Consider the following 25,778-nt stretch of genomic DNA (forward strand, 5'->3'; position numbering starts at 1 on the left):
GATGAATAGTTTTTAATTTCATCTTTTTCCCTCTTTCACTGTGCAGAGTTTGCAGAAAATCTATGATGTCCTCAAGTGGGTTTTTACTATTTTTCCTCAATTCTGCCTGGGTCAAGGGCTCATAGAACTCTGTTATAATCAGATCAAGTATGATCTGACTCACAACTTTGGCATTGATTCTTATGTGAGTCCCTTTGAGATAAATTTCTTGGGCTGGATCTTCGTGGAGTTGACATTGCAGGGCACGTTTCTGCTCCTCTTAAGGATCCTGTTACACGGAGACTGCCTAAGATGGCCAAGGTATGTATTGAAGAGTTCACGTGCACAGCTCTGCCTCTCGATTAAAGAGTGGAGGAAGAGTCTACCTGGGGTTTGCCAGATAAAAACATGTTCCTGCTTAACATTATGATGAATGGATCTAAACAGCTAAAGATTGATGCTTCCTTTTTAAGGAATTTCAAAAGATAAGGTGCCAACCTTTAAAAGAATCCTTTCAGTTACTCAGTCGTCTCAATTTGTTTTCCACTCTAAATCTGCTCACTTTTTTTTCAGTGACTTTGTACCACCAAAAGTGAATTTGGTTGATACCATAAAGCAATTCAGTTTTATAACTAAATGGCATTAATTCCTAGAGTCAGGAAGGTGTAGGACTTTAGTGCAGATACCATATGCCTTTGCCAAGTGCAGTCCTTTTGTCTTTGTCAAGTGAAGATACTGAGATCGGTGTGTATAGAAATATGGAAGCACCTGGGTGATTGTAAACACACACACACACACACACACCACACACACACACACACACACACACACCACACACCACACACACACACACACACACACACACACACACACCACACACCACACACCACACACACACACACACACCACACACCACACACACACACACACACACACACACACCACACACCACACACCACACACACACACACACACACACACACCACACACCACACACACACACACACACACACACACCACACACCACACACACACACACACACACACACACACCACACACCACACACACACACACACACACACACACACCACACACCACACACACACACACCACACACACACACACACACCACACACACACACACCACACACCACACACACACACACACACACCACACACCACACACACACACACACACACACACACACACACACACACACACACACACACACACGGAGGTTATTTAAGGTAGCTTGGCAAAGATTCTAAAACCTTGTCAGATAAAGTTAAGAGCCCTCCTGCTCTTCCAGTAGACCCTGGTTGATTCTCCCCACCCACACAGTAGATCACAATCATCTGTAACTCTAGCTCTCGGGGATCCGATGCCCTCTTCTGGCCTTTCAGCACACCAGGCACACACAGGATGTACAGACATACATACACACAAAACACCCACCAAGACAAAATGAATAAATAAATATTTAAAAATGCATTTGGAATCTACAAGGAATTGTGTTTTCATGTGCAAGGTCTATACTGTTGCCTTCTCCCATCTCTCTTGTTTAACACACTGATCCTCCCTTTGTCTGTGGAGCTATGATTCCTGCTTCAGACAGCGAGTCTCCCTCACTCTCATCTCTCTAATTATAGTTTTCTGAGACAGTCTCTCAAAGCAGGGATTCTTTATGGAAAATCTATTATTACCTTGTTACTTAAGAATCTGTTGCAGATATAAAGCTCCGTTGTAAATATTTTTAGGCAATCCATTTGTATGTATTTTTTTCTTTTCTTTTCTTTTCTTTTCCTTTTTTTTTTTTAACGTAGCACACCTAGGTTGCTAAGGTGGAGAACCATTTAAAATTCAAATCCCAAAACTCTTCTGAATTTCGCCATGATCACTCTGGAATCTGTAAACTTCCCAGGGCTGACTGACTCCAGAGTAGAATTCTGGGCACCTTTTAAGTGTAATTGCTTCTCTGATACGTCTCTTAATACTTCAGTCTGCTTGAAACACTCAGTGGAGAATCCCTTTGGCAGCTTCCAGGTTTCTCACTCCTCCAGCAGTATCAAAGGAGTTTTCTTCAATGAATAAAGTTTTTGCATTACTTCAGAGGATATTAATCGGGCTCTGCTTTAGAACAATTCCCTGATAGCCACAGCAGATAGTCATTTGTGTTATGTTATATTGATGGAAAGGGCAAGGATCAGAGACATTGTCTGCCTTTCTGCTCCCTTATGACTCACTGTCACAGTGATTGTGCCCCACTTAATTTATTATTGAAATCTCAATAGAACCCAGTCAGTAATCAGTGCTGAATATGAATAGCCAAGGTTCAGTGAGTCCTTCGTAGGGAAAATTATAGCAGTCCTAGCTAAAAGTTGGAAAAGAATGGGAAGAGCCTATCCCCTCATGGGAGCCAAATAGAGTTTACCCTTTCCACCTGAAATGTGTTAGCAGCATAAGGCTGGGAACTAGTGTGAAACCTCCTTCACTGGAGTCCTGTAAGTTGAACTGGCTTTCACCTTCATTTCCCTGCTACCTTTAAAGTGACAGATCTCCATTTGCATAGAGCCCTGACCAGAAACCAACTCAAGTGTGTGTGTGTGTGTGTGTGTGTGTGTGTGTTGTGTGGCCTCTTTTCATTGCTGTCTGGAGCTTGGCTGTGCTGATTCCATAAGCAGGCAGAGTTAGAGCAACCATATGGTTCAGATACCAGTTGTGATGAATTATCAGGACAACCCTACTGTGTCTACTGCCCACCTGGATCCTTCTGTTGCACATTGCCTTGTGATTGGTGGATGGCTAACCAGAGGTGGAAGAACTAGAAACTTGTTTGTTTGGATGTTACCCAACAAGTTTTTGCTTGTCCTCCACCCATCAGAGCAAGGGGAATTGAAAGTATGTGGTACCTGATTTCTCCCTGAAGTCTTGAGTTGCTTAGTTTCAATGATGTGATCTACAGACATACATAAAAATCTCCAGGCAGTTTTCCTGGGGAGAGGATGGGAACTGTGGAGGCAGACCTCTAAAATATCAGTAGCGGGACCACCAGATGATGGTGCTTATGTGATTAAAAATAAATAGTCCTCAAACCAAAAGATATTAGTGGATGCAATTTCATAAAATGAATTAACACATCCAGTGCTTTCTTAAATTGTTAAATTGAATACTTAACTATGTTTTCTGTGCCCACATAACTTTCTGCTCCTCAGTAATAAGCCTCTAGATAGCTCTCTCTCCCATTTTTATCTCCTTTGATTCACTTCATATGTCTTTAAATATTATGTAAGTGACATCAGCCCCTTCTTCTCTTACCTGTATTTTATATGCAATGAACTATAGTTTTGTGAAATTGTGATTTCAGACATGGAAAAATAACACAGAATAAGTCATGGAAGTGACTGACTAAGGATTGACAGGAATATTTTTTCTTAGCTAGAGTATTCTTTCGTTTTGAAATAATTTGAGAATTGTAAAAGGTATTATAAAAGTGACCCCTCCCTATGAATAAATGATTATATGGTTTACAATAGCACATCCTATTGAGGGTAAGGAAGTTGATGTGAGTATGGTATGGACACTGTGCTTGGTCTGTAATTAATCACTAAAAGGAGGCACAGTGCAGTTTACTGAAGAAATGAAAATTTACTTGAAGGTTAAAATACCTCAATGAAAATCCTAGTGAGGACTTAATAGCCCAGACTGAGAGTGAACCTGTTAGATATGATGATTAGATTTATGGTCATATTATTGGCAAATATCTGTTGAATACTATATGTAAGATATGCAAAAAGGCATCTATCTAACCTTTTATGAAATCCAATTTATACTGTAAGTTTTGTATTGGGGTACTGGGTTTTTGTTTTTACCAAAATACCCACATACACTGATAATTTAGAAAAAGGGGAATCCAAATTTTTTCCACTCATCAAAAGGTCTGACATGACTTTATTATTCCCCAAATTAAAAGCTACCTCTAGTGTTGACTTCTCTCAGGGTCCGGTAACAGATGATGTCCTGTGTGGAAAAGTTGATTTCCCTGGCAATCAGGATGATTCAGGTAAGATGTTCTGACAGCGCATGCTGCTAATGTCTGAGAGCTTTGCCTTCGGTCTTCACAAGTGTCACTTGGGGACTATTCAAGGACTGTCCCTGCTGGGAATTAATTAACTCTGCCTTTATCTTCCCAGGGGCCACTCTGCCCTGCAGGACATAGTCAAGCCTGTTAAGGACATCGATGTTGAAAAGGAGCAAATGAGGGTGCTTGAAGGAAGAACTGGAGGAGACATGTTGGTGTTGTGTAACCTCAGTAAAAGTTACAGAGGTGTTTGCAGGGGGAAGACGACGGCTGTGCATGGCATTAGTCTGGGCATATCACGTGGCGAGGTAACTTAGCTGCAGACTTTATCCTTTTCTCTTGTGAGCTCAGGAACTCTAGTTGTAATTCTCTTTGGGCTAGTCTTGGAATATCTGAAATGACAGCAAAAAGCAGCCTATATGGTCCAGAGACTCACAATGTCACAGGGTCAAAGTTGGAGACAGAGTCTGAGCATAGTGGCAATTTTCCAATTGTTTCAAAACTAATTTTCTTTCATGATTCTTTAAATTTCATGTGACTGAGGACTTTAAAGAATGGCTTAACTTTTAGAATAAATTTTACTGAGTACAAATAGTTTTTAAAATTTAGTTAACAATGCAACCCACTTCTTCCATTCTCTTGGCCTACAATTTGCCTTGAGTCCATCTCGAATGGTGGTTCTCAACCTTTCTAATGTGTGACCCTTTTATGCAGTTCTTTATATTGTGGTGACCCCGAACTACAAAATTATTTCATTGCTACTTCATAACTGTAGTTTTTTCTACTGTTGCAAATCATAATGTAAATATCTGGTATACAGGATGTTTGATACATTACCTTCAGAGGGGTCAAAACCCAGAGTGAGAACTGCTACTCCAGAAGAATGTTATCCTGCAGGGTTAAAAAAATGTACATACCACAGCAGTTCTGGAGAAACCTTTAATCACAACTGACAGAAGGCATAGAAGCTGACTCTTATTTAGACTCAATACATAAGGGAAAATCAATCCTGCAAATGATTATCTTTAATTAACTGGTAGGAATAAAGGCACACCTGGCATTGCATGGTCCAGGTTCTGGAGAAACCCAATAGTTACCTGGCTATCTCATTGTCAGCCACCAGCTATGCCCTCTGGCTGAGCAGATAATCCAGATATGAATACCCTGGGGTACACCGAGACCGAGTGACCCATCTAAAGCAATTCGAAATCATTGCAATTAGCAAATGTTGAAATCATGATTTCTAGGACAACTGGACAAAATATTAAAGATTGTTTTCTAGTGATTGTTTCTATTCATTTTTTGCTAGCTAGCTCTGTAATCTCTTACTAAATTTTGAATTAAAATTAAATACATTTAAATCAATATTAGTTTCCTCACTATCCAAGGCTGTTTTAAGCAAAAAGAAAAGAAAAAAAAGCAAAAGAAAGAAACAGAACTTTGGAACTAGGCATGGTGCTTCTCATAGTTGAGGTTCCATTTGTCATCAGTGTTAAAATCAAGAAAAGAATCAGCTCAGATCACAGTTATGGAGGTTTCCATTGTCTCAGGCCTCTCTGAAGACTTACTGCATCAAGAGAACGAGACATGCTGGTGACACTGCTCATGTCCAGACCAGATGCTAACAAGACAGGAAAAGGAGGGACAAAGTTCCAATATCCTGAAATAGCTTAATATTATTGAGCAAAAATGGTCAGTTATGTACACCTCCTATGTAATTCCAAGTCCACTGACCATAACTTTAGCACATGGGTCTTTAGCACATGGAACTTTCAAGATCCAAACTGTAGGATGATGCTTTCTTTTTATAATTTTACGAGCAGCACATTCGGTTGCCTAGATGGGAAGGACGTTGTAAGATCCTGTGAATAAAACAAAGATAACTGAAATGTCTGTCTCTGTTCCTCCAAGAGTCCATGAACTGCTTGGGAACTAGAAAATCATAAGGAGATATAGTTTTCTATGTCTGGACAGGATGAGAAAGTGCTGGAGTGATTTATAACAGTGCAGGAAAGCGGGTGCAACAGGAGGCCTGCAGAAGATTGTTACCACTGAGGCAGAATTAGACTGGGCTCTGAAGCTGAGAGGTGGTCCGGATAGGGAGATAGGGCATCCTCAGCTCCGTGTAGTATCCTACTGGTATCCTACTGGGCAGATACCAGTGAGACCAGGCAGGCCTGAATGAGGTAGACTCCTGTATAGTCTGGGGGAAAGATTCAGTGATGTTGGGAGCAGCACAGTGACAGAGGCGCATGGTGACTCAGGGCATTGGTAGTTTCCCGAGGCACAGAATAGAGGCAAGTGAGAGGTGGCATGAAGACAAAATGTAGACCCAGCCATTGTAATATTAGGGAAGCCAGATGGTATCAGTATATATTAGCACTCAGACATCAGAAAATGGTCTGAGAAGATCTGTGTTCCAGGAAGGATGCTCAAGTGTATCATATCCAGAGGCACAAAACAGATACCAGGTCCAGAGAATGAGGTGGGAAAGCAATTTTCACGTAGACGTTACGACAAGATTGAAGAGAGAAATCAGCTAACTGTCAAAGTATAAAACTGGAGCTTGTTTCCTTAGTTAATATGAGGATTTTCTTAGGCTCTGAGTAAGAAGTGGATTTACAACCTCTTCAATGGAAAAATGAAGGCATGTAGTTACCAGAAAGATCTATCATCCATCTGCCTACCTACCTATTTATCTATCCATCATCTACACATATATTATCATCATCTCTTATCATCTACACATTAATTATCATCTCTGTGTCAGTTTTTCTGTCTATAATTTATTTAATTTTATATCCACCCACTTCCCTGTGTGCATATACACATCTCTCACTTGCTATCTGTTTATGTATGATGTACGTATATATGTATGTATGTATGTATGTATGTATGTATGTATGTATGTGTATCTTGCATAATTGGTATTATTGTTACTTAGAATTTATTTTGTTAAGTTTTATATATCCAGATTTATCTTTTGTTGAATTAATACTGATTTCTCATTTGCAAGTGTCACAACAGCACTGAAAGCATAAATTACCTTCTATACAGTAGAGTGGTTCTACAATATGCCAACATCACATATCAGAAGCATCAACATACTATCAAGGCAATGCTGTTTCCAATATAACATTTGATTGGACTTTATACTTTGTGTCTAACTTTACTTTTTATTTTTAGTGCTTCGGGCTCCTTGGGGTGAATGGTGCTGGGAAGAGCACAACATTCAAAATTCTGAATGGCGAAACTCCACCAAGTTCAGGCTATGCCACGATCAGGACTCCTCAGGGGTATGAACCAGAATTTATCATTTGTCTATTTTCTTCTATACTCATCGTCTGCTTGCCATTTCCCCAAATGAGTGGCAAAGTCTCTCAGTATCAGTGGCTGGAGCTCAAGCCTTTCATGATAAGACATGATATTTTTCTCAATCTGAAAATCTGTCAATATTTGCATCATTCTTGCCATTTTAATTCAAGCATGCTTACATAGCTGTGTATTTACTTTTAGTTTTGTCTCTTATCTGTGTTCACACTCATTCATGCCTGTATTTAGCAGAACAATAATACTAGGTTCTCCCCTGACTATCTTAGCTAGCCACAGAGTTTTGGCCCAATTAATGATACACTTTGATTGACACGGAATCTTATTATTGTTTGTACTTCACCCCCTATTTGCCTGACACATTTTTGTTCTATTGTAAATGGTGTTATTAATTTTGACTGTTCATTGAAATAGAAATTCTCTGTTGTTGTTATTAACTTTTTTTGACAGAGTTTCTCTTTGTACACTGGCATCGAACTCAGAGATCTTCCTGCCTTTGTCCCCCAAGTATTGGGATTAAAGGTGTATATTACTACTTCCCTGATGAAATAGAATTTCTTAATATATGTTCCTGTAATGAACATTGTCTAGATTTTATGTTTTCAGCATTCTTTTCAGTTCCACATATATTCCATATTCTTTTCAGTTCAGTAGTTCCTCAGATCTATTCCTCCTCCATTTCCACTCAGAAAAGAGCAGGCCTCCAAGAGACAACAACCAAATATGACAAAACAAGATACTATAAGACAAGCGTAAAGTCCTCCTGCTGAGGCTGGACAAGGCAACATAGCAGGAAGAAAAGAGTCTGAAGGGAAGGTAAAAAGAGTCAGAGACACACCTTCCTCCACTGCTTGAAGTCCCACAAAACCATGAAGCTAATAGCCATAACATACACACAGAGGACCTGATACCTCTCAAGACCCCATACTTGATACTTCGGTCTCAGTGAACCCTGTTTAACTGGCTCAGTGGGCCATGTCCTTCTGCTGTTCTCCATCCCCTCTGACTCCTACAATCTTTCCTCCCTTTCTTTCATGAGATTCCCTAAGCTCTGAGTGGAGAGACCTAATGGAGATCTCCAATTTAGACTCTTTCTGGCTGAGTGTCTCGACACTGGCAGAGGAAGGCTCTTTGATGATGAAGAAACAAGGCACCTATCTATGAGTACTGAGGAATATCAGTAGGGATAATTTCATTAACTTTTTTTTTGGCTGGTAGGTTTGGCTATTTTATATGTACATGGAGCATCTTCAGAAAAAATGTAGTCTGAAGAAATGACACATAGAATGATTTTAGACAAAAATTGTTAAATTTGTGACTAAATGACAGGACAGAGGAATCTCTGTTTTAGGAGAGTATTTTCTAGACTGAGAGATATGTGAGCTTGTAAAATCCAGTAGAACATCAGGGATATAGACATGGGTTTGTTGTTTAGTCTGTGACAGTTCTAGTGTCCAATCCCAGGTAATTAAGGAGTTTCCTTACCTACCTACACATTTTTCTTTCTGTTTCTTTTTTCTTTCCGTCTCTCTGTCTCCCTCCCTTTCTTTCTCCTTCAGTCTTTCCTTTTTTCTTTTATTGGATATTTTTATTTATATTTCAAATGTTATCCTCTTTCTAGGTTTCCCCTCCAGAAATCCTATATCCCATTTCCCCTCCCCCTGCTTCTAAGAGGGTGACCCCACCCCCACACACTCCCTCCTACCTCCCAGCCCTGACAATCTCCTACACTAGGGCATCAAGCCTTGACAGGGCCAAGGGTCTCTCCTACCATTGATGTCCCACAAGGACATCCTCTGCTACATATGTGGATAGAGCCATAGGTCCATCCTTGAGTACTCTTGGGATGCTGGTTTAGTCCCTGGGAGCTCTTGGGGTGTGGTTGGTTAATATTTAGTTCTTCTTATGGGGCTGTAAACCCCTTCACCTCCTTCAGTCCTTTCTCTAACTCTTCCACTCCATTTTCAGTTCAATGATTGGCTGCAAGCATCTTCCTTCTGTATTTGTCAGGAGACAGCTATATCAGGTTCCTGTCAATGTGCACTTCTTGGCATCCACAAGAGTATCTGGACTTGGTGGCTGTATAGGGAATGGATCTCCAAGTAGGGCAGTCTGTGGATGACCTTTCCTTCACTCTGTGCTCCACAATTTGTCTCCATATTTCCTCTTCTGACTATTTTTGTTCCTCCTTCTAAGAAGGATGGAAGCATCCACACTTTGGCTTTCTTTCTTTGTGAGTGCATACCATGTATGGTTTTTTGTGATTGGGTTACCTCACACATGATGAATTTCTAGTTCAATCCATTTGCCTAAGAATTTCATGAAGTCATTGCTTTAAATAGGTGAGTAGTACTGCATTGTATAAATGTACCACATTTTCTGTATCCATTCCTCCACTGAAGGACATCTGGGTTTCTTCCAGCTTCTGGCTATTATAAATAAGGCTGCTATGAACATAGTGGAGCATGTGTCCAAGTTGTATGTTGGAACATCTTTTGGGTATATTCCCAGGAGTGGTGGTATAGTTGGGTCCTCAGGTAGTATTATGTCCAATTTTCTGAGGAACTGCCAGACTGACTTCCATAGTGATTGTACCAGCTTGCAATCCCACCAACAATGGAGGAGTGTTCCTCTTTCTCCACATCCCTGACGAAATCTGTGGTCACTTGAGCTTTTGTTCTTAGCCATTCTGACTGGTGTGAGGTGGAGTCTCAGGGTTGTTTTGATTTGCATTTCCCTGGTAACTAAGGATATTGAATATTTTTTAGGTGCTTCTCAGCTGAGAATTCTTTGTTTAGCTCTGTACCCCATTTATAATAGGGTTTTTTTGATTCTCTGGAGTTTAATTTCTTGAGTTCTTTGTATATATTGAATATTAGCTCTCAATCAGATGTAGGATTGGTAAAGATTTTTCCCAATCTGTTGGTTGCCATTTTGTCCTAATGACAATGCCCTCTGCCTTTCAAAAGCTTTGCAATTTTATGAAGTCCCATTTGTTGATTCTTCATCTTAAAACCTAAGGCATTGATGTTCTGTTCAGGAAATTTTCCCCAGTGCCCATGTGTTCGAGGCTCTTCCCCACTATTTCTTCTATTATTTTGAGTGTATCTGGTTTTATGTCAATGTTCTTGATCCACTTGAACTTGGGCTTTGTACAGGGCAATAAGAATGGATCGATTTGCATTCTTCTACATGCTGACTTCCAGTTGAACTAGCATCATTTGTTGAAAATGCTATCTTTTCCCATTGGATGGTTTTAGCTCCTTTGTCAAAGATCAAGTGACCATGGATATGTGGGTTCATTTCTGGGTCTTCAAATCTTTTTTTTTTCCGGAGCTGGGGACCGAACCCAGGGCCTTGCGCTTCCTAGGCAAGCGCTCTACCACTGAGCTAAATCCCCAACCCCTCAAATCTATTTCCTTGATCTACCTCTCTGTCTCTGTACCAATACCATACAGTTTTTTAATCACTATTGCTCTGTCATACAGCTTGAGGTCAGGGATGGTGATTCCCCCAAAATCTCTTTTATTGTTGAGGATAGTTTTCATTATCCTGGTCTTTTGTTATTTCAAATGAATTTGCAAATTACTCTTTCTAACTCTCTGAAGAAGTGAGTTGGGATTTTGGTGGGGATTGCATTGAATCTTAGATTGCTTTTGGCAAGATGGCCATTTTTACAATAGTAATCCTGCCAAACCATGGGCATGGGAGATCTTTCTATCTTCTTAGATCTTTATCAGCAGAAGTTGCCGTCTCCTCTGTGCTCTTAGGTGTTTCAGAACTCCTGGGAGACCAGCTCTCTCCTGGTAGGATCTGGTTCCAGAGATCTGTGACACAGGATCAACTCCAGAAGCACACAGAAACCAAAAGCCAGTCTTTCTTCTTTCTTCCTTTCTTTCTTCCTTCCTCCTTCCCTCTTTTCCTCCCCCCTCCCTCCCTCTGACCCTCCCTTCCTTCCTTTCTCCCTTCCTTTTTTCTTCCTTCCTTTTTTCCTTCCTTCTTTCCTTCCTTCCTTGCTTGCTTGCCTGCTATGGCTGGTTCAGGTAGAAACAAGACAAGCCAGATGCCTCTTTCTTTAACCAGGCTTCTTAGACACCTTCTAACTAATGTGACTGCTCTAGACCACTGTGTTATTTTGTATGTTCGTTATTTTGTATTCCCTACTGTCCTCTACATCCTCTAAGTTGTCTTATATTACCAGACTGTCCTTCCTGTTTCTTCTTCAAACTGCTTGCAATACTTTAGAAACTTCTGTGCTACATGTTTTATTACAAACCCACCATTTTAAGTAAATTATATCAACGTCTACTGCAGTTTGAAGCAACATAACTTTTTTCTGTGATACTTTGTCTTCATTGTCATTGACTGAATTTGCTGTATTCTGACATGCATCTAAGTCAGTTTAGAAACAATAGTTTTTTAGGTCTTGAAATTTGCATGATGGAGTCCTTGCAGATCTTCAAAGTTGTTTATCAGGTGAACTTGATCCCAGCAAGATTTGTCTCTTATGTGCTTGTAGATTACATGTTCATTAGATTTTCCTATGAATTTTCATTTCTCTACTTTATATTAAAACTGAGTTATGTGGGTTTATTATACATTTTCATCCTTATATCCTCATATCCTGCTCATTAACCTCCTGTCCAGTCTGGTTTCCAGATCTTCAACCTTCTCTGGATGTATAGCATCAAAACAGGTCTTTAATGGGTAGCTAGGGTCCTTATCATATGGTTATATGGAGATTGGAGTATTTCCAACTTTGTAGAACTTGGTGCTGGTACTATGTGTGCCAATCCAGTGTGGGAAAATGTGTAGCTTGCTATTAATCATGAGATACTCGCAACCTCTTGTGATGAGGAATGTTGTTGTGTTTTAACTCCAAACCCAGGGGATCACAATTTGAATTTGAATTTGATCTCCTGCCATGCAACAGCTTTAAAGGGCTTTGGGTCTTTTCACCTCCAAAGGGACTAGATATGTGGCTATTTTAATGGGGTTCAAATATAGATGGGAGACATATGTGGTCATAAGCACTGCTTCTATAGTCCATTTCATACTTACAAGGCTGTTTATTTTTGAGTGTGATTATTTATTTTAAGAACATGCTGCTGCAATGAATAAAAAAATAATTCACTAACTACATAATTTAGGTTTAAAGGGAAAAAGTTAGAGTGTTGTGTCCATAGTTCCCCAGTAGAAATTTTAATTGACTTCATATTATCATAGATTGTCATGCAAAGAACTAAGATTTTGGATAACAGTATATTTCTCTCTTCCACAAATGATATATTTTACATCAAAACAATCTTAAATTAAAAACATCATATTTTTCATTTAATGGCAATATTTCAATGTATTATTGCTTGAAAACTATATATACCATTTCTCATTTAAAGCAATTGAAATTTAATTAAGAAATTTATAAACTATAATGCTTTTGTCCAAGGGCAGAGTATGCATTTTTGCTTCTGCTATTCAGTGTCAATAGACGAAAACATTTATAATAAAATCTATCTGAAAGCCCAAAATAAAATTTATTCAGACTCTTGTATGCCAATCTAGTTTTGCATATCTCTCACCATTCTAAAATGGAACCTTCCTATATGGAACTAAAAGTCTCTTGAGGATTACAATGTTCTTTTTCCTCTGTGGCCACAGAGTTAAGATGTAAAGCATTTTTTGTTAGTTGTGGTGCCATCTGATTATTTATTCTCTTTAATTTGCCCATTTACAAGACTATATGGACAAAAGACTCAGAAATTAAGAGGGAATAAAAAAAATAAGGTTTACTTTTTTATCGCTGGTACACTGACTCCTTTCTTTATTATTCCATTCCATCATTTGTAAAATAATTGGAAAATGAAATTCAAATAACTGCTCTGGAAAGGAAGAATAAATTTGCATTCACATAATGGTCTGTAAGTCTCTTATTATGCTACATATCTGTGTAATTAGTTTAATTATAACTAAATCACACTTGCATTAATTATATTTTTAACCTTGATTATTTGTAATGTTAATTGCACATTGGTATTCAAAGAATTAAGTAGGTAATTAGAAGCACAATAGAATCTGTGCCTACCCAGAATGCTGGAGTATCCCTTTCTGCCCACGAAGCTGGCCAGTGATTGCTACCACCACAGAAACACAGGGACCTAGATAGTCACTGTATTAGAGCTTTCTTTTGTTTGTTTCTTCCTGTGGTTATATTATTAGGAAGTCTTTTTTCTGTTTTAGTGTTTGATTTATTAATTTCTATAAATGAATACATGGATAACTTACTCTTGAGAATATATTTAAACAGAACTCTTTTCAAACCTACAATTATGACTTAGTTTGAAGTTATTATGAGCTCCTGATATAATGATAGTAGTCACAAGTTGATAGCCTACCTGTCAAGAATCATATACTTGTTTATTTAGGATGATGAAGTGGACCAGGATCTCCAGGAGCTCAGACAACACTCATGCTTTCTATGTAGCTCAGAGTAACCTTGAAGTTTTAATCTCTTGCCCACCTCCTGAGAGTTGAGCTTACAGGCCTGTTCCCACATGCAACTTAATTCTGCCAGCACTGGGCTAAAGTTTGGGGTTTAAATTACCTCAGGCTATGATACATATGCTCCACCTTATCCCAGCTTTCTTTGTGACATAACATCTCCTTTTCTAACACAGGAAAAATGTTTTGATTAGATATTTAAACTTATAATATTGGAAATTGCAGTCATGGAATAAAATAATACTGATGAAAGGCTCATGATTTTCTGTGATTCTATTATTCACCAAGCATTTAAAGGGTCTATAAATTCTGAGTCTTACCTACTAATTACATTGACTTTCGGCAAAATATGTTACCATCTAATTTTACTGACAAAGAATCCTCAATTCAGAAAAGCCAAGTCATTTGCCAAAATCAAAATCTAGAAAACACTAGTGGAGTTTGATTTTTTCTTTTTTCTTTTATTCTTTTTTTTTATTAACTTGAGTATTTCTTTTTTTTTTTTAATTAACTTGAGTATTTCTTATATACATTTCGAGTGTTATTCCCTTTCCCGGTTTCCTGCCAAACATCCCCCTCCCGCCTCCCTTTCCTTATGGATGTTCCCCTTCCCATCCTCCCCCTATTGCCGCCCTCCCCCCAACAATCTAGTTCACTGGGGGTTCAGTCTTAGCAGGACCCAGGGCTTCCCCTTCCACTGGTGCTCTTACTAGGATATTCATTGCTACCTATGAGGCCAGAGTCCAGGGTCAGTCCATGTATAGTCTTTAGGTAGTGGCTTAGTCCCTGGAAGCTCTGGTTGCTTGGCATTGTTGTACATATGGGGTCTCGAGCCCCTTCAAGCTCTTCCAGTTCTTTCTCTGATTCCTTCAACGGGGGTCCTATTCTCAGTTCAGTTTATTTTCATAATTAAAATATTTTGTTTTTGAGAATTTTATTCATGAACAGTACTATAGTTACATCTCTTTTGTACCTCCTCTTAGTTCCTTAACACTTTTTTTGTTCTACCACTTCTTCTAAAATTTATAGCCCCTTCTTCTTTAATTGTTATTATAACATTTTACATATGCCCTATTTAATCTATGTAGTACAGTCATATATACATATGCATACATGCATACATGTGATTAAGTTGCCAAATGCTTGGGAGTGGCTTGTTGAATGACCTATCAGAAGGCTATTCCCTGTATAAACTGAATCTCCTCCCAGAAGTCAGTGCTTGCCTATAACTAGCTCTTCCTCTAGGGGTTGGTCCTTGTGAAATTTTCCTCATCCAAGTTGGCATGTTGAATGGGGTCTAGGAAATCGTATTGTTAAAATTTCATGGGTGTAGCATCCTATCCTGTCTAGAAGATACATTCTCACAGCTGGAATCCTGGTAATTTGCTTCTTACAATCTTTTCTCATTCTTTTCTTAGGTGTTCCATGAGCCTTAGGTATAGGTTCTGCATTGTAGGTGTGCCAACTGGGGTTGGGTTTCCTTGGTAACACATTCTCAACATTATAAGTTTAATATCCTGGTTGTAGCCTCTCACATAAGCAGATAAGAAACATTTTTGGTGAGAGGTGAAAACTACCTTTATCTGAGGGTATAAAGATATGTATTTAGAGTACAGGTAAAAACTATATGGATTCAGGAAAATGGCAATAGTAGGCTTTTCTTTAGGGTTCATGACCTCACTAGACATGGGTAGTTGGTTAGGTTTCAGTACCAGGCATGAACTCTCTTGCAATGAGTGGACCTTAAGTTCAGTTAGACACTTGATGGTTACTCCAAAGACTTAAGTACCACTATTGCACCATTGGGGATATGTTACTATGCTGGTCCAAGAGACACCTAAAAGGCTATTGCCATTCACCTTGCTTGTCTCCCAGTACATGAGGATAAGATCCTGTTACTGAAGATGTAGGATACTTCAGCTATGAGACTGAGGCAGTTGAACTAGAACTGACCTGGAAGTCTGCTTTTTGAGGACTAGCTCTTATAATATGTGAATGTATGATCAAGATACCAAGGGAGAAAATCAATCAGCAGTTTTAGCCAGCTGTAAAGCCCGATTTTTTTAACTGTGAATAATATTATTCCTTTCTTAATCTACTGTTCCCACTGTTTGAGAAAACTCTAAAAGCAAAGAGAAGGCAATAAAGTATGGAAAAGGAACAGGATGAGATATTCTTAAAATAAATTAACGACAGTAGAAGGATACACATTTTTTTTGCAACAAATGTTCTGTGATATTTAAAATTCAAATGCTCAAAAATTGGGTTTCAAAGAGCATGACTTGTACATGACACAGTTAATACTGTGTTACTGCAACATTCCTGGTGGAAGGAGTGACAGTTGCAGAAAACAAAACAGAACATATGACTCATTAACACCCTGTAAGTAAAATTTGAGGGAAATGCACACAGAAGTAGAGAGAGGTAACATCTATGGAGATAATTACCATTGCTGTGAATACAAGCAGTAAGTCTGCATTTCATGAAGAGATCCTAAATAGAACCCCACATATTGGTTTGCAAACTCCTACAGTAACTATTAGATTAAACAGATAGAACTTTTCTCCATTAGAACAAGCCGTAGAGAATAGACTCGTCATCACCTTTTAGCTATTTTCTGGAATTTATGCCACTGTTCAAAGGCATAGTTGAGAAATAAGAATAATTATATTGCTATCCTTTCCATATAATGTATTTAAATTTGGAGCTATAATGGGAAGACATTTAAATGCAATAGCACATGTAAAGTATGTATAAATCAGAAATATGGTCTATTTGGGTGTTTAAATCAGATAACATTTTGAAGAGTACTGAGTGATTGAATACACAGTCACATATTAGTATATGCCATGTTAGTAGGAAATCTCAATAGACTTCATATTACTATTTGTATAGTACGTACATATTACTATTTGTTTAATTTATGCAGTTGTATAGACCTACAGAAAATGTAAGTGATTTTGAAAAGGATAGAGGAGGTTTAACACTAAAGTGTATGTAAAAAAAGAAAAGTTTAACCATGGTGATTTTGAAAGATAATAGACATTAAGTAATAGTTCAATGCATTGTATAGGTTTTATAACAGAGAGTGCATTTCCAGTCTGATATAGTAATATGTGGAATCAGAGACATAATGGACTAAAAAATTGAAAGTTTAGTCTGAAAATATCAACTTAAAGGGAAAAGAAAACCAAATAGCCAAATTACTACAAGAACACTGCTTAAGATAATACTGAGAAAACTGGAATAATATATGAATATCTTTTGCTAATTGAAAGCATTCCCCTTAAACAATTAATATAACATGTATAACATAAAGTATTGGTCTGTTTAAATATGGATTTAAAATATTTATACATCAGAACCTTGGATTTCATGATTACTAACCAGGACAGGGTTGATAGACATGTCTAAAATATTAGTGATATAAATTATCTAAAGGGAAGAGTAAGTGATCACATATATTAAATAATATACATGATCACATATATTAAATAATATACATGAGGGCTGGAGGTATGATTCAGGAGTTAGGCATGCACTGCTCATGCAGAGGGCCTAAGATCATCCTCAGTAGCATGCTAAACGTCTCACAACTGATTGAACTGATTGTATATCTCCGGGGCCACTAATGAGCTTTCTGGATTTCACTCACATGTGCATACACACATGCATGCATGCGCGTGCGCGCGCACACACACACACACACACACACACACACACACACAGATACACACACACATAATTAACTTTTTAAAAAATTAGCACAATATGAAAAATGATGATTTGATATTTAAAAGTACTTTCTACTATTAATATTAAAATGGGGGAGGAGGAGGAGGTAGTGATTTGTATTTTTGTCTGTCATCATAATAATTTATAAAGTAGCTCAGAATCTCATGAAGACAGTAAAACAGAATAAGTAATCATGATGATATGTAAAACAAATACATGGTAGCAAGTATAAAAAGTCCTTGAAATAGTAATTTCTCCAGTAGGGATATATGCCCTGAAAAAGAATGAAAACTTAAATAAAAGATTAAATAAAAATATCAATTTTCATCTGGTCTATATCAGCTAGAAGTGGGAAAATATATTCATTCCAAACATTACTGTTACACTAACTATATGAAGTGGTATTGAATAAGTTAAAATAAGAGATTTGAATAACAGGAAAATGGACCCATTATAAGACTAAAAAGTAATCCAACTATTTCACAATTGCTCCCCTTGGGCCATAATAGGAGGAAAGATGCTCATAGATCAGAAGAGCTGCCTGGTTTGATGTCATGGCTATCTGAGACAAGAGTGGAATAGATATGAGGCTATACATTGGATCTGAGCTCAGTAGTGGCCCCAAGGGTAGAGGTGGTGCTCTGCCCAGTGGGAGTGGCTAACCTGGGTCTTGGAAAGACCATATACATCCTGAAGGTGTCTGTACTGAAAATTCTCACAGTGCCAAAGGAAGATGGCGACAAATCTTGACAGTTTCTCTCTGGGCTCAGAGTTAGAAAGGAAAGCTCTTTAGCACTTTGGAATCATGGGTTTATGCCCTCTGTGATTTGGACTCCAGCTGCTGCACCATTCCCTAGGAAAGAATAGCACACAAAGAAAGGCTCCAGGTCCTTCTACCATACATACACATTTCAATGATGTTGTATATGGCAGAGATGCATGACTTTTATTTGTAAGTTAAAAATAAGTTGACTTGACCAAGATTGGCTTTATATTACTGAACGCATGGCATATTCAAGAAAATACAAGGAAATTTTTTCAAAACACAATCCCTATATCAAGTTTTTTCAGTTAATTAAAAATTAACATTAAGGGGAACATGAAATCAAACACCACAGTCCACACATGACACCTGTCTTCTATGGGTATAAGTTAATGGATTCAACAAAAATGAGAATTGTCATACAGAGAATGTAATATACCAGAAAATCAACCATGGATAATGTATAGAAACTACGGGAACAGGACACAATTGAAAACAGCATATGTTCTAAGACTGAAAAATGATGCTTATTGAATTTAAAAGAAAAACCATTATGAGTGGGTTAAAATTATATGCTACTCATGGAAAATTATGAAAATGTGGTCCTTTGAAAAAGGAAGGAAAGAGAAGGTCCAAGCGGGATGTGATGTTTCACATCTGGAATCCCAGCATTCCTGAGGCTATGCCAAGAGGATCCATCACCTTGAGGTCAAAGCAGGCATAGGCCAATCTCAAAACTAAACAAATGAACAAGGAGAGAAGAAAGATGAAGTCCTCATGATATTAATTAGCTTTCAGGCTGAAAATGGAGGAGACAGGGAGAGAGACACAGCATCCGATGAAATAATGGCTGGAGGATTTCCAGTATTAATAAAACAGATGACTCCTTAGACCAAGCGAACATACTTCTCTTGCATAAAAATAAGACGCCTTCATAATGACATTATTTGGTGAAATCAGAATCTCCAGAATGAAGACAAACTTTTTAAAAAATGCAGAAGAAAAGACAGATTTCAGTAAAGGCAAACAAAACTAGGTTCAGCCTTCAAAATAGTAGCTGCTGGAGGCTTCTGGTATTGAAAATAACATTAAGATAAATTAAAGAGAGAAAATTATTTTCTCAGTAACATCAGAGACAACTCCAGAGCTCACCGGTTTCTTCTGTCTGGGCCAACACATATGCACACAGAAGGCACCTGTTATTGCCTGGGGAGGGATCGGTGTGACAGAGTCTATTTCGGAGCCCAGGACAACACCTGGCCTGACAGAGTATAATCAGAAAACAGCACAGGATGTAGTGGATGAAAGCACACTGGTGTTCAGCAGCCATAATAACCAAGGTAGAGGATTGTAGCTTACATTTGTTTCTTATTTAGGCTTTATTTTCCAAATCATGTACCGCTCATACGTACTAGATTATGAGGCAATTAAGTAATAAATGGCCCCAAACTTCTTCAGAAACACAAGACTTTTGCTTGGTCCTTTAGATCAGCATTTCTGAAGACCACTACCTTTTTTAACACATGCAACTGGGACAGCTATTCCGTTTGGGCTGTGGTTTCTTCCTTTCCTAAATGACCACTATTACAGAATTCATGTGAGCAATAACTATTAACTACTATAGCGTCATCAAAATGCTCAGTGTTATGAGCATAGCACTTTAGAATTTATATACAAATGGCTCTGCTTCCTATAAACATTCACAGTACCAAAATAAAAGTACGCGGAGCTCACACATTGCTTGCAGAAGCCTAATCCTCCTTTTGACTTGCAGATGAGATTAGAGTAGCTGGAGTATCAGTTCTCCAGATAGGAGCTGCTTGCCAGTTGTGGTTTATCTTCCAATTCCAAGTAGAGAATAGTACAACAATGCTGATATGGAAAGAAGGAAGAAAAATCCTACCTAATTTTAAGTGATTATCCTGTAGTCCTCGTCCTGAGACCAACATCTATATGTATGTGTGAGGGTGTGTCTGTACGCTGTCTGTATACTTAGTATTTGTACACATTTCCACACATGAACTCTAATATAATCCCAGTGATAATCATTGCATTCATTTTCCCCAGCTTCTCAACGGACACCGTGTCAGGCTTTTAGCACTTCTGAGCAGTCTTCATATTACTGCCTGTCGATAGATTCTATTAGGTTTCTAGGCCACCTATCTGCTGTTATGTGTCTGTTACATCATGCTATTTCCATGTAAATTGTCCTTTCCTAGAACAAAGTACCATCCTGTTGAAAACCTCTCATTCTTTGAAAAGAAGAACAAAGTGGTACCTGTTCTGTTCTAAGGAAGATTTGATCAAGAATGCAAACCAGAGTGAGGCTCCTGCCTTTAGCTGTTAACACTGACTTCATTGGGCACAATAACGATCACCAGTGTACATTAATTGTCCCCCATGGCAGGTAGGGCTGCCCATATTTTTAGTGGGTTCACTTAGGATAGAGACACACATTGGGTGATCTCAGTCTTTGAGTGCAACTCTCAGTTCTTTGTGTATCTTTGCTTTGTATCTATAGTTCATTGCCTTATGTGAGCGTTCTGTCCAAAGAACAATCTTTAAGACTCCTGATACTCCTATTTTCAGTTTTGAATGAACAGACTTAAGTGTGTAGCAAACAAAACTAAAAGAACAAATAGCAAAAAGTTGATAATGTCATTAAATCGGGTATTTCCAACCTCCCCTCCCCTCAATGGCTGAGGAAACCCAGAGGCAGTAGCTGCCTAGAAGTCCTAAAGTGAGTCCCAGGTGAATCTGTGTTTCTTCTTCAGTGGACCTTCCATGGGAACAGCCAGGACCAATCTAGAGAGCACAAGAAAGACACCACAAAAGAAGGTGCTTGCAAAATCAAATTCAGGCCAAAAAATAAAAAATAAAAAAGGCCTTGCCTCAACAGTCATGGTCAAGTGCCTGATTGAGAGAGATCTGGGAAGAGTGTCTTCTCCAACCCTTCATCCAGAGATAAGTCTCAGGCCTTTCATTCCCCCTTGCAGGCATACGAGTCTCTGTTGGAAATGATTTACCTTCTACTGTTCTCCAAGGAGCAATGCTTTTAATTCTCTTAGGCGGTGTCGTAGTGTCAGGGGAGCAACCTGCTTCAGGGTAAGGACTCTACATGACCACTGGAGATAATATGCTTGAGTCTGAAAACAGGCAATGGAATCTTGTTCTTAGAGTCTGCTCACAGCAAGTTCAGACAGAACATGGCAGCTTACCAGTATGATTTATATTATACAGTGGTTTTTGTCATCTGGGACACAATTATCCTTTAAAGACTAATAGCGTTAATACGTGTATGTGTGTGTGTGTGTGTGTGTGTGTGTGTGTATGTGTGTGAGTATGAGTGTGCTTGATTTACAAAGGTAAATACTGTGCATGTGATTTTTTTAGTGGAAACTATTGAGTATGTAACTTTTAATGGAAAATATTTTGTGCGTATAACATTCTGGTGGCATGTCATAAGGATATGCCATCTAACTTGTTACTTTTCATTAGGATTCTCTTTTACAGTAATAAATACTTTCCTATATTCCTATGGGGTGTGTCAGCATAATTAAACCATCTTGGGAAATCTGGTTTATTCCAGAGTGGTATGAAGAAAATTCTAAAAGTCTCCTTGCAGAGAACTGTCCTTAAGCATTTTGTTAATTAGAAGATAATGTTCAATAAAAAGGGATATTCGAAGAAATCACTTACTTTCTCAACTTTAAATACAAAAGCCAAGCTGAGGTCCTGGTTTATTAGAGATCTCTAGTCTGCTATTATCTAAGAGCCTTCTAATATGGAACTACGTTTTCTTTAATGAACAGAACAAGCTTCTGAGAGTGGGAATCGAATTAAAACACAAGCATGAGGCACCTTGTTTTTTTGTCTCTGCATTTTCCAATGCCACAGCTGTCTGAAAGTTTGTATACCCCATTTTATGGAGTTCAAGAAATGACTTCTAATCTGCAAGCACGAGTTAGCATGTTATATAAGCTTGAAACTTCATGGAAAATATTCTTGGTGGGAACTTACCCTCAGATGTTCCTGGCTTTAGAAACCCAGGGCATAGCCAACAAAGCATGGCATTTCTGAATTCCTTCACTATTGCCCACATGCTCCTTCCTTTCGTAGGGCTCCACTGGTTCATTGCTGCTCATCACAGTTGGTTGTATGAACACAGAGAAACTTTATTCTTAAGTTTGTCCAAGGACTGAACATTGACCATATCTCTTCCATTACATCATGCTGTGTTTTGATTTTAATTATTGAGTTGGTTATACTGTGTATTCTCCTGGTGTGTGTGTGTGTGTGTGTGTGTGTGTGTGTGTGTGTGTGTGTGTGATGTCCTTTTGCTGTTAAAGGGTACCAATACCAGGACCACTCGGGGTTTTTTTTCTGTCAATCCTCCCCACTGAAAACATATGATATGCACTTAGGTCTGTGGCACCCAACTGGTTGAATACATGTGGTCATCTATATGGAAGAGATTACTATATTAGTTTATCAGTGAGTGACTTGTCTTTTTTCATTTCACAAGGGAAGCCTCTGTGGCACAGAGAAGTATCGATCTGTGACTTAGACACATAGTTCGAAATTGGTAACAACTAAATTTTTCTCAGCATCGACTGTATTTCTTCCTATTCCTTTTTTTTTAACATTTATGGTAATGGTAATATTAAAGTGTCCAGCATTGTTGAGCTGACGGTTATCTTTAGTGATGCTGTCAAGAACACGGCTTCTTTCCTGAACACCTATGACCAAACAGCCTATTCTACCTAAGAGTCATTGCTTCATGTATTGATTCTAATGAGTTTTGACTCCCCCTGTGTAATGTTCATATATGCACTTGTGCTGTGATTTAGATGTTAATAGTGAGATAAAAATTACTTTCCTCAGAGACTGATGCAGAAGTTTAATACAACCAAACATTCAGAGTATACTAGATACTCTATGCCTGAAACATACAGAGCACTTGGCAAATTTTTGCCATTGCCTACACTGATAATTAGATCTTGAAATATGGGAAATGTGAGAATAGCACCTGGTAGATTCTGTGAGAGCCTGACGTACCAGGAATCTTTCTCTGCCCACCCCTCAAGTTCTCAGCTGGATGGATCAAAGTAACCGTTTCTATGGCCTGGCTGCCAAAAACCAGTCTGAAGTTTTTCATGGAGAATTCAGCTTGACGTGCAGTTTTCTAAGTTCCAGACTATTTGTAGTGCCTCTCGTGTCCCTTTCACTTTTTTTTTTTAATTTATTTGTTTCATGTATGTGGGCACACTGTTGCTGTCTTCAGACACACCAGAAGAGGGCATTGGATGCCCATTACGGATGGTTGTGAGCCACCATGTGATTACTGGGAACTGAACTCAGAACCTCTGGAAGAGCAGTCAGTGCTCTTAACCCCTGAGCCATCTCTCCAGCCCCTCCCTTTCACTTTCAAACAACACATCTGTTGTAAGTGTGTGTGTGTACATACATGCTCTCACATGTGTGCACATCCTTTTTATTTTTACAGTAGATGAAGACACTTGCTCATTCACAGCGTCTATCTATGTAGTCCTAGGGCTGTTTTCCTCAGGCGTGACATGACCATCAGCCATCATAAAGAAACATTATTAAAATGGCCTATGGTAATTATATTGAGATCCTCAATGATCCCTTGTAGAAGGGTGGGGGAGTCATCAGCACCTCACCTGAGATCATAGCTATTGTTCCCTTGTACCTCTCAGATGCACATGACATGGAGCATCTAGAATGTCTTAGAGATGGAAGGCTGACTGGGCTAGGACTGCTCTATTGAGGAGCTTCATGAATTGCCACTGCTGCGTGCTGTGGAGTGTTTCACTCTGTAGCTGTCTTTTAGCTCCCGGAAGTAACTAATTCACTTTTAGCTTGTGTCAGATGACAAATTTATTGGTTCACCAAGAAGGACTCTAATGGAACACTTTCTTTGGTCTATTGTTCCCCTCGCTTGGGTGATCAGACATGCAACACTGCCCATCACCATATGTGATAATGTAGAAGTCATCTGTACCATATGTCCCACCCTACTCTCAGTGTTTATTAACTGGCATCCTGGGAAGCCACCTATAGTCAGTCGCCACAGATTATTGTCTTCTCTCGTAGTGTCTCTTCCTATCCTTCTGTACTTCCTTTTTTCCCCCCATCTTTATTAATTTGGGTATTTCTTATTTACATTTCAAATGTTATTCCCATTCCTGGTTTCCAGGCCAACATCCCTTCTGTACTGTCTATTCTACACTTTTCCATTCTCGTTTCACTAAGATGCTTGAACTTGAATCCCGTAGAAGTTAGTATGTATTCGCAATGTGAGAAATAAGTGTGGGCACATTCTGACTCTAGGCTGCGTACTGAAACACTGCATTCAGGAAAAAGACAAAAACAAAAAACAAAAACAAACAAACAAAAAAAACCCCCACAAAACAAAGCAACACAAAACAAGACACATTAGTCTCTTCCAAGACTCACCAATGCTAATAAACTGTCCACATTGGCACGTAGGCTATTTAGCACCAAATTTGAACAATTATGCTAAGGAAGATTTAATCCAGAGACTCTCTTTTAATGATGGAGGTGCAATGACCTTAGTGAGGTTTTCATTTTCAGTCATTCCAATGATTATAATCCTTAGTTTCTGTGTTGTATTTATAACTGTAGGCTAATGCTTAGGGAAGCCTTTTTTGCTTCAACAGTGGAATTTACCCTACGTAATAATTCAGATATTCTATTGGTTTTTGTTTAACTAAATCCTTATTAAGTTTATATTTTATAAGGAGCAAAAATACTTATATTTCAGTCTTCAAAAAGTTATACATAGAGTACAATAACATTGGTGAGATAGTCTATCTTTGCTCATATGAAATAGCTTGTATTCTAGAGAATAAGTTACTATATTTATGTACCCTCATACACGTTTATATGATCTTAATTTTGAATTTATTTGAATTTCTCTGGCTGTATGCCTATTTTTTTAAAGGCTATATTTTATAGTGCTTTAATATCAAGGTAAATTTGCCATTCAGTAATCTGCATTTTCCCCTTTCGTAAAATGTATAAAAAATGTTTAAATTACCAGGTTGTGTTCAACGTTGAGCTTCATCAGTTAGGAGTAGAGCCTGCCTTTCCACTAACAACAGCTGCTTTCTACAGACTTCATTCAGTTGATGTTTCCTACCCATCATTCTTCTGGGTGCCTCTTTCTAGTTATGTGGTTCATAATTCAATGACTGTTTTCCTTACGGTTTAAAATGGTTAAAAAGGGAAAGTAATATTTATTTTTAATTTTGGCAAACTAGTTTATGAAATTCTTTTAATTTACCTTGTTTTTTTTTTCTTAGCTTAATGTCTCTACCTTTGAGCTATGTACACTTATTTCATTGAG

The 25,778-nt window shown here is 38.4% G+C and overlaps 1 protein-coding gene across 1 annotated transcript in view; it reads left to right on the plus strand.

Annotated features, from left to right (window-relative positions):
- Abca13 (ATP binding cassette subfamily A member 13) overlaps positions 1 to 25,778 on the plus strand; it is a 502,723-nt gene that overhangs the window by 385,660 nt on the left and 91,285 nt on the right. Inside the window, exons 53-55 of the mRNA XM_063273790.1 lie at positions 47 to 300; positions 4,172 to 4,367; positions 7,246 to 7,355. Of these exons, the coding sequence (XP_063129860.1) occupies positions 47 to 300; positions 4,172 to 4,367; positions 7,246 to 7,355 (560 nt within the window). The remainder of the gene's footprint in view (positions 1 to 46; positions 301 to 4,171; positions 4,368 to 7,245; positions 7,356 to 25,778) is intronic.

The sequence above is a fragment of the Rattus norvegicus genome, chromosome 14 (assembly GCF_036323735.1).
Source record: "Rattus norvegicus strain BN/NHsdMcwi chromosome 14, GRCr8, whole genome shotgun sequence".
In the NCBI taxonomy this organism is placed as follows: domain Eukaryota; kingdom Metazoa; phylum Chordata; class Mammalia; order Rodentia; family Muridae; genus Rattus; species Rattus norvegicus.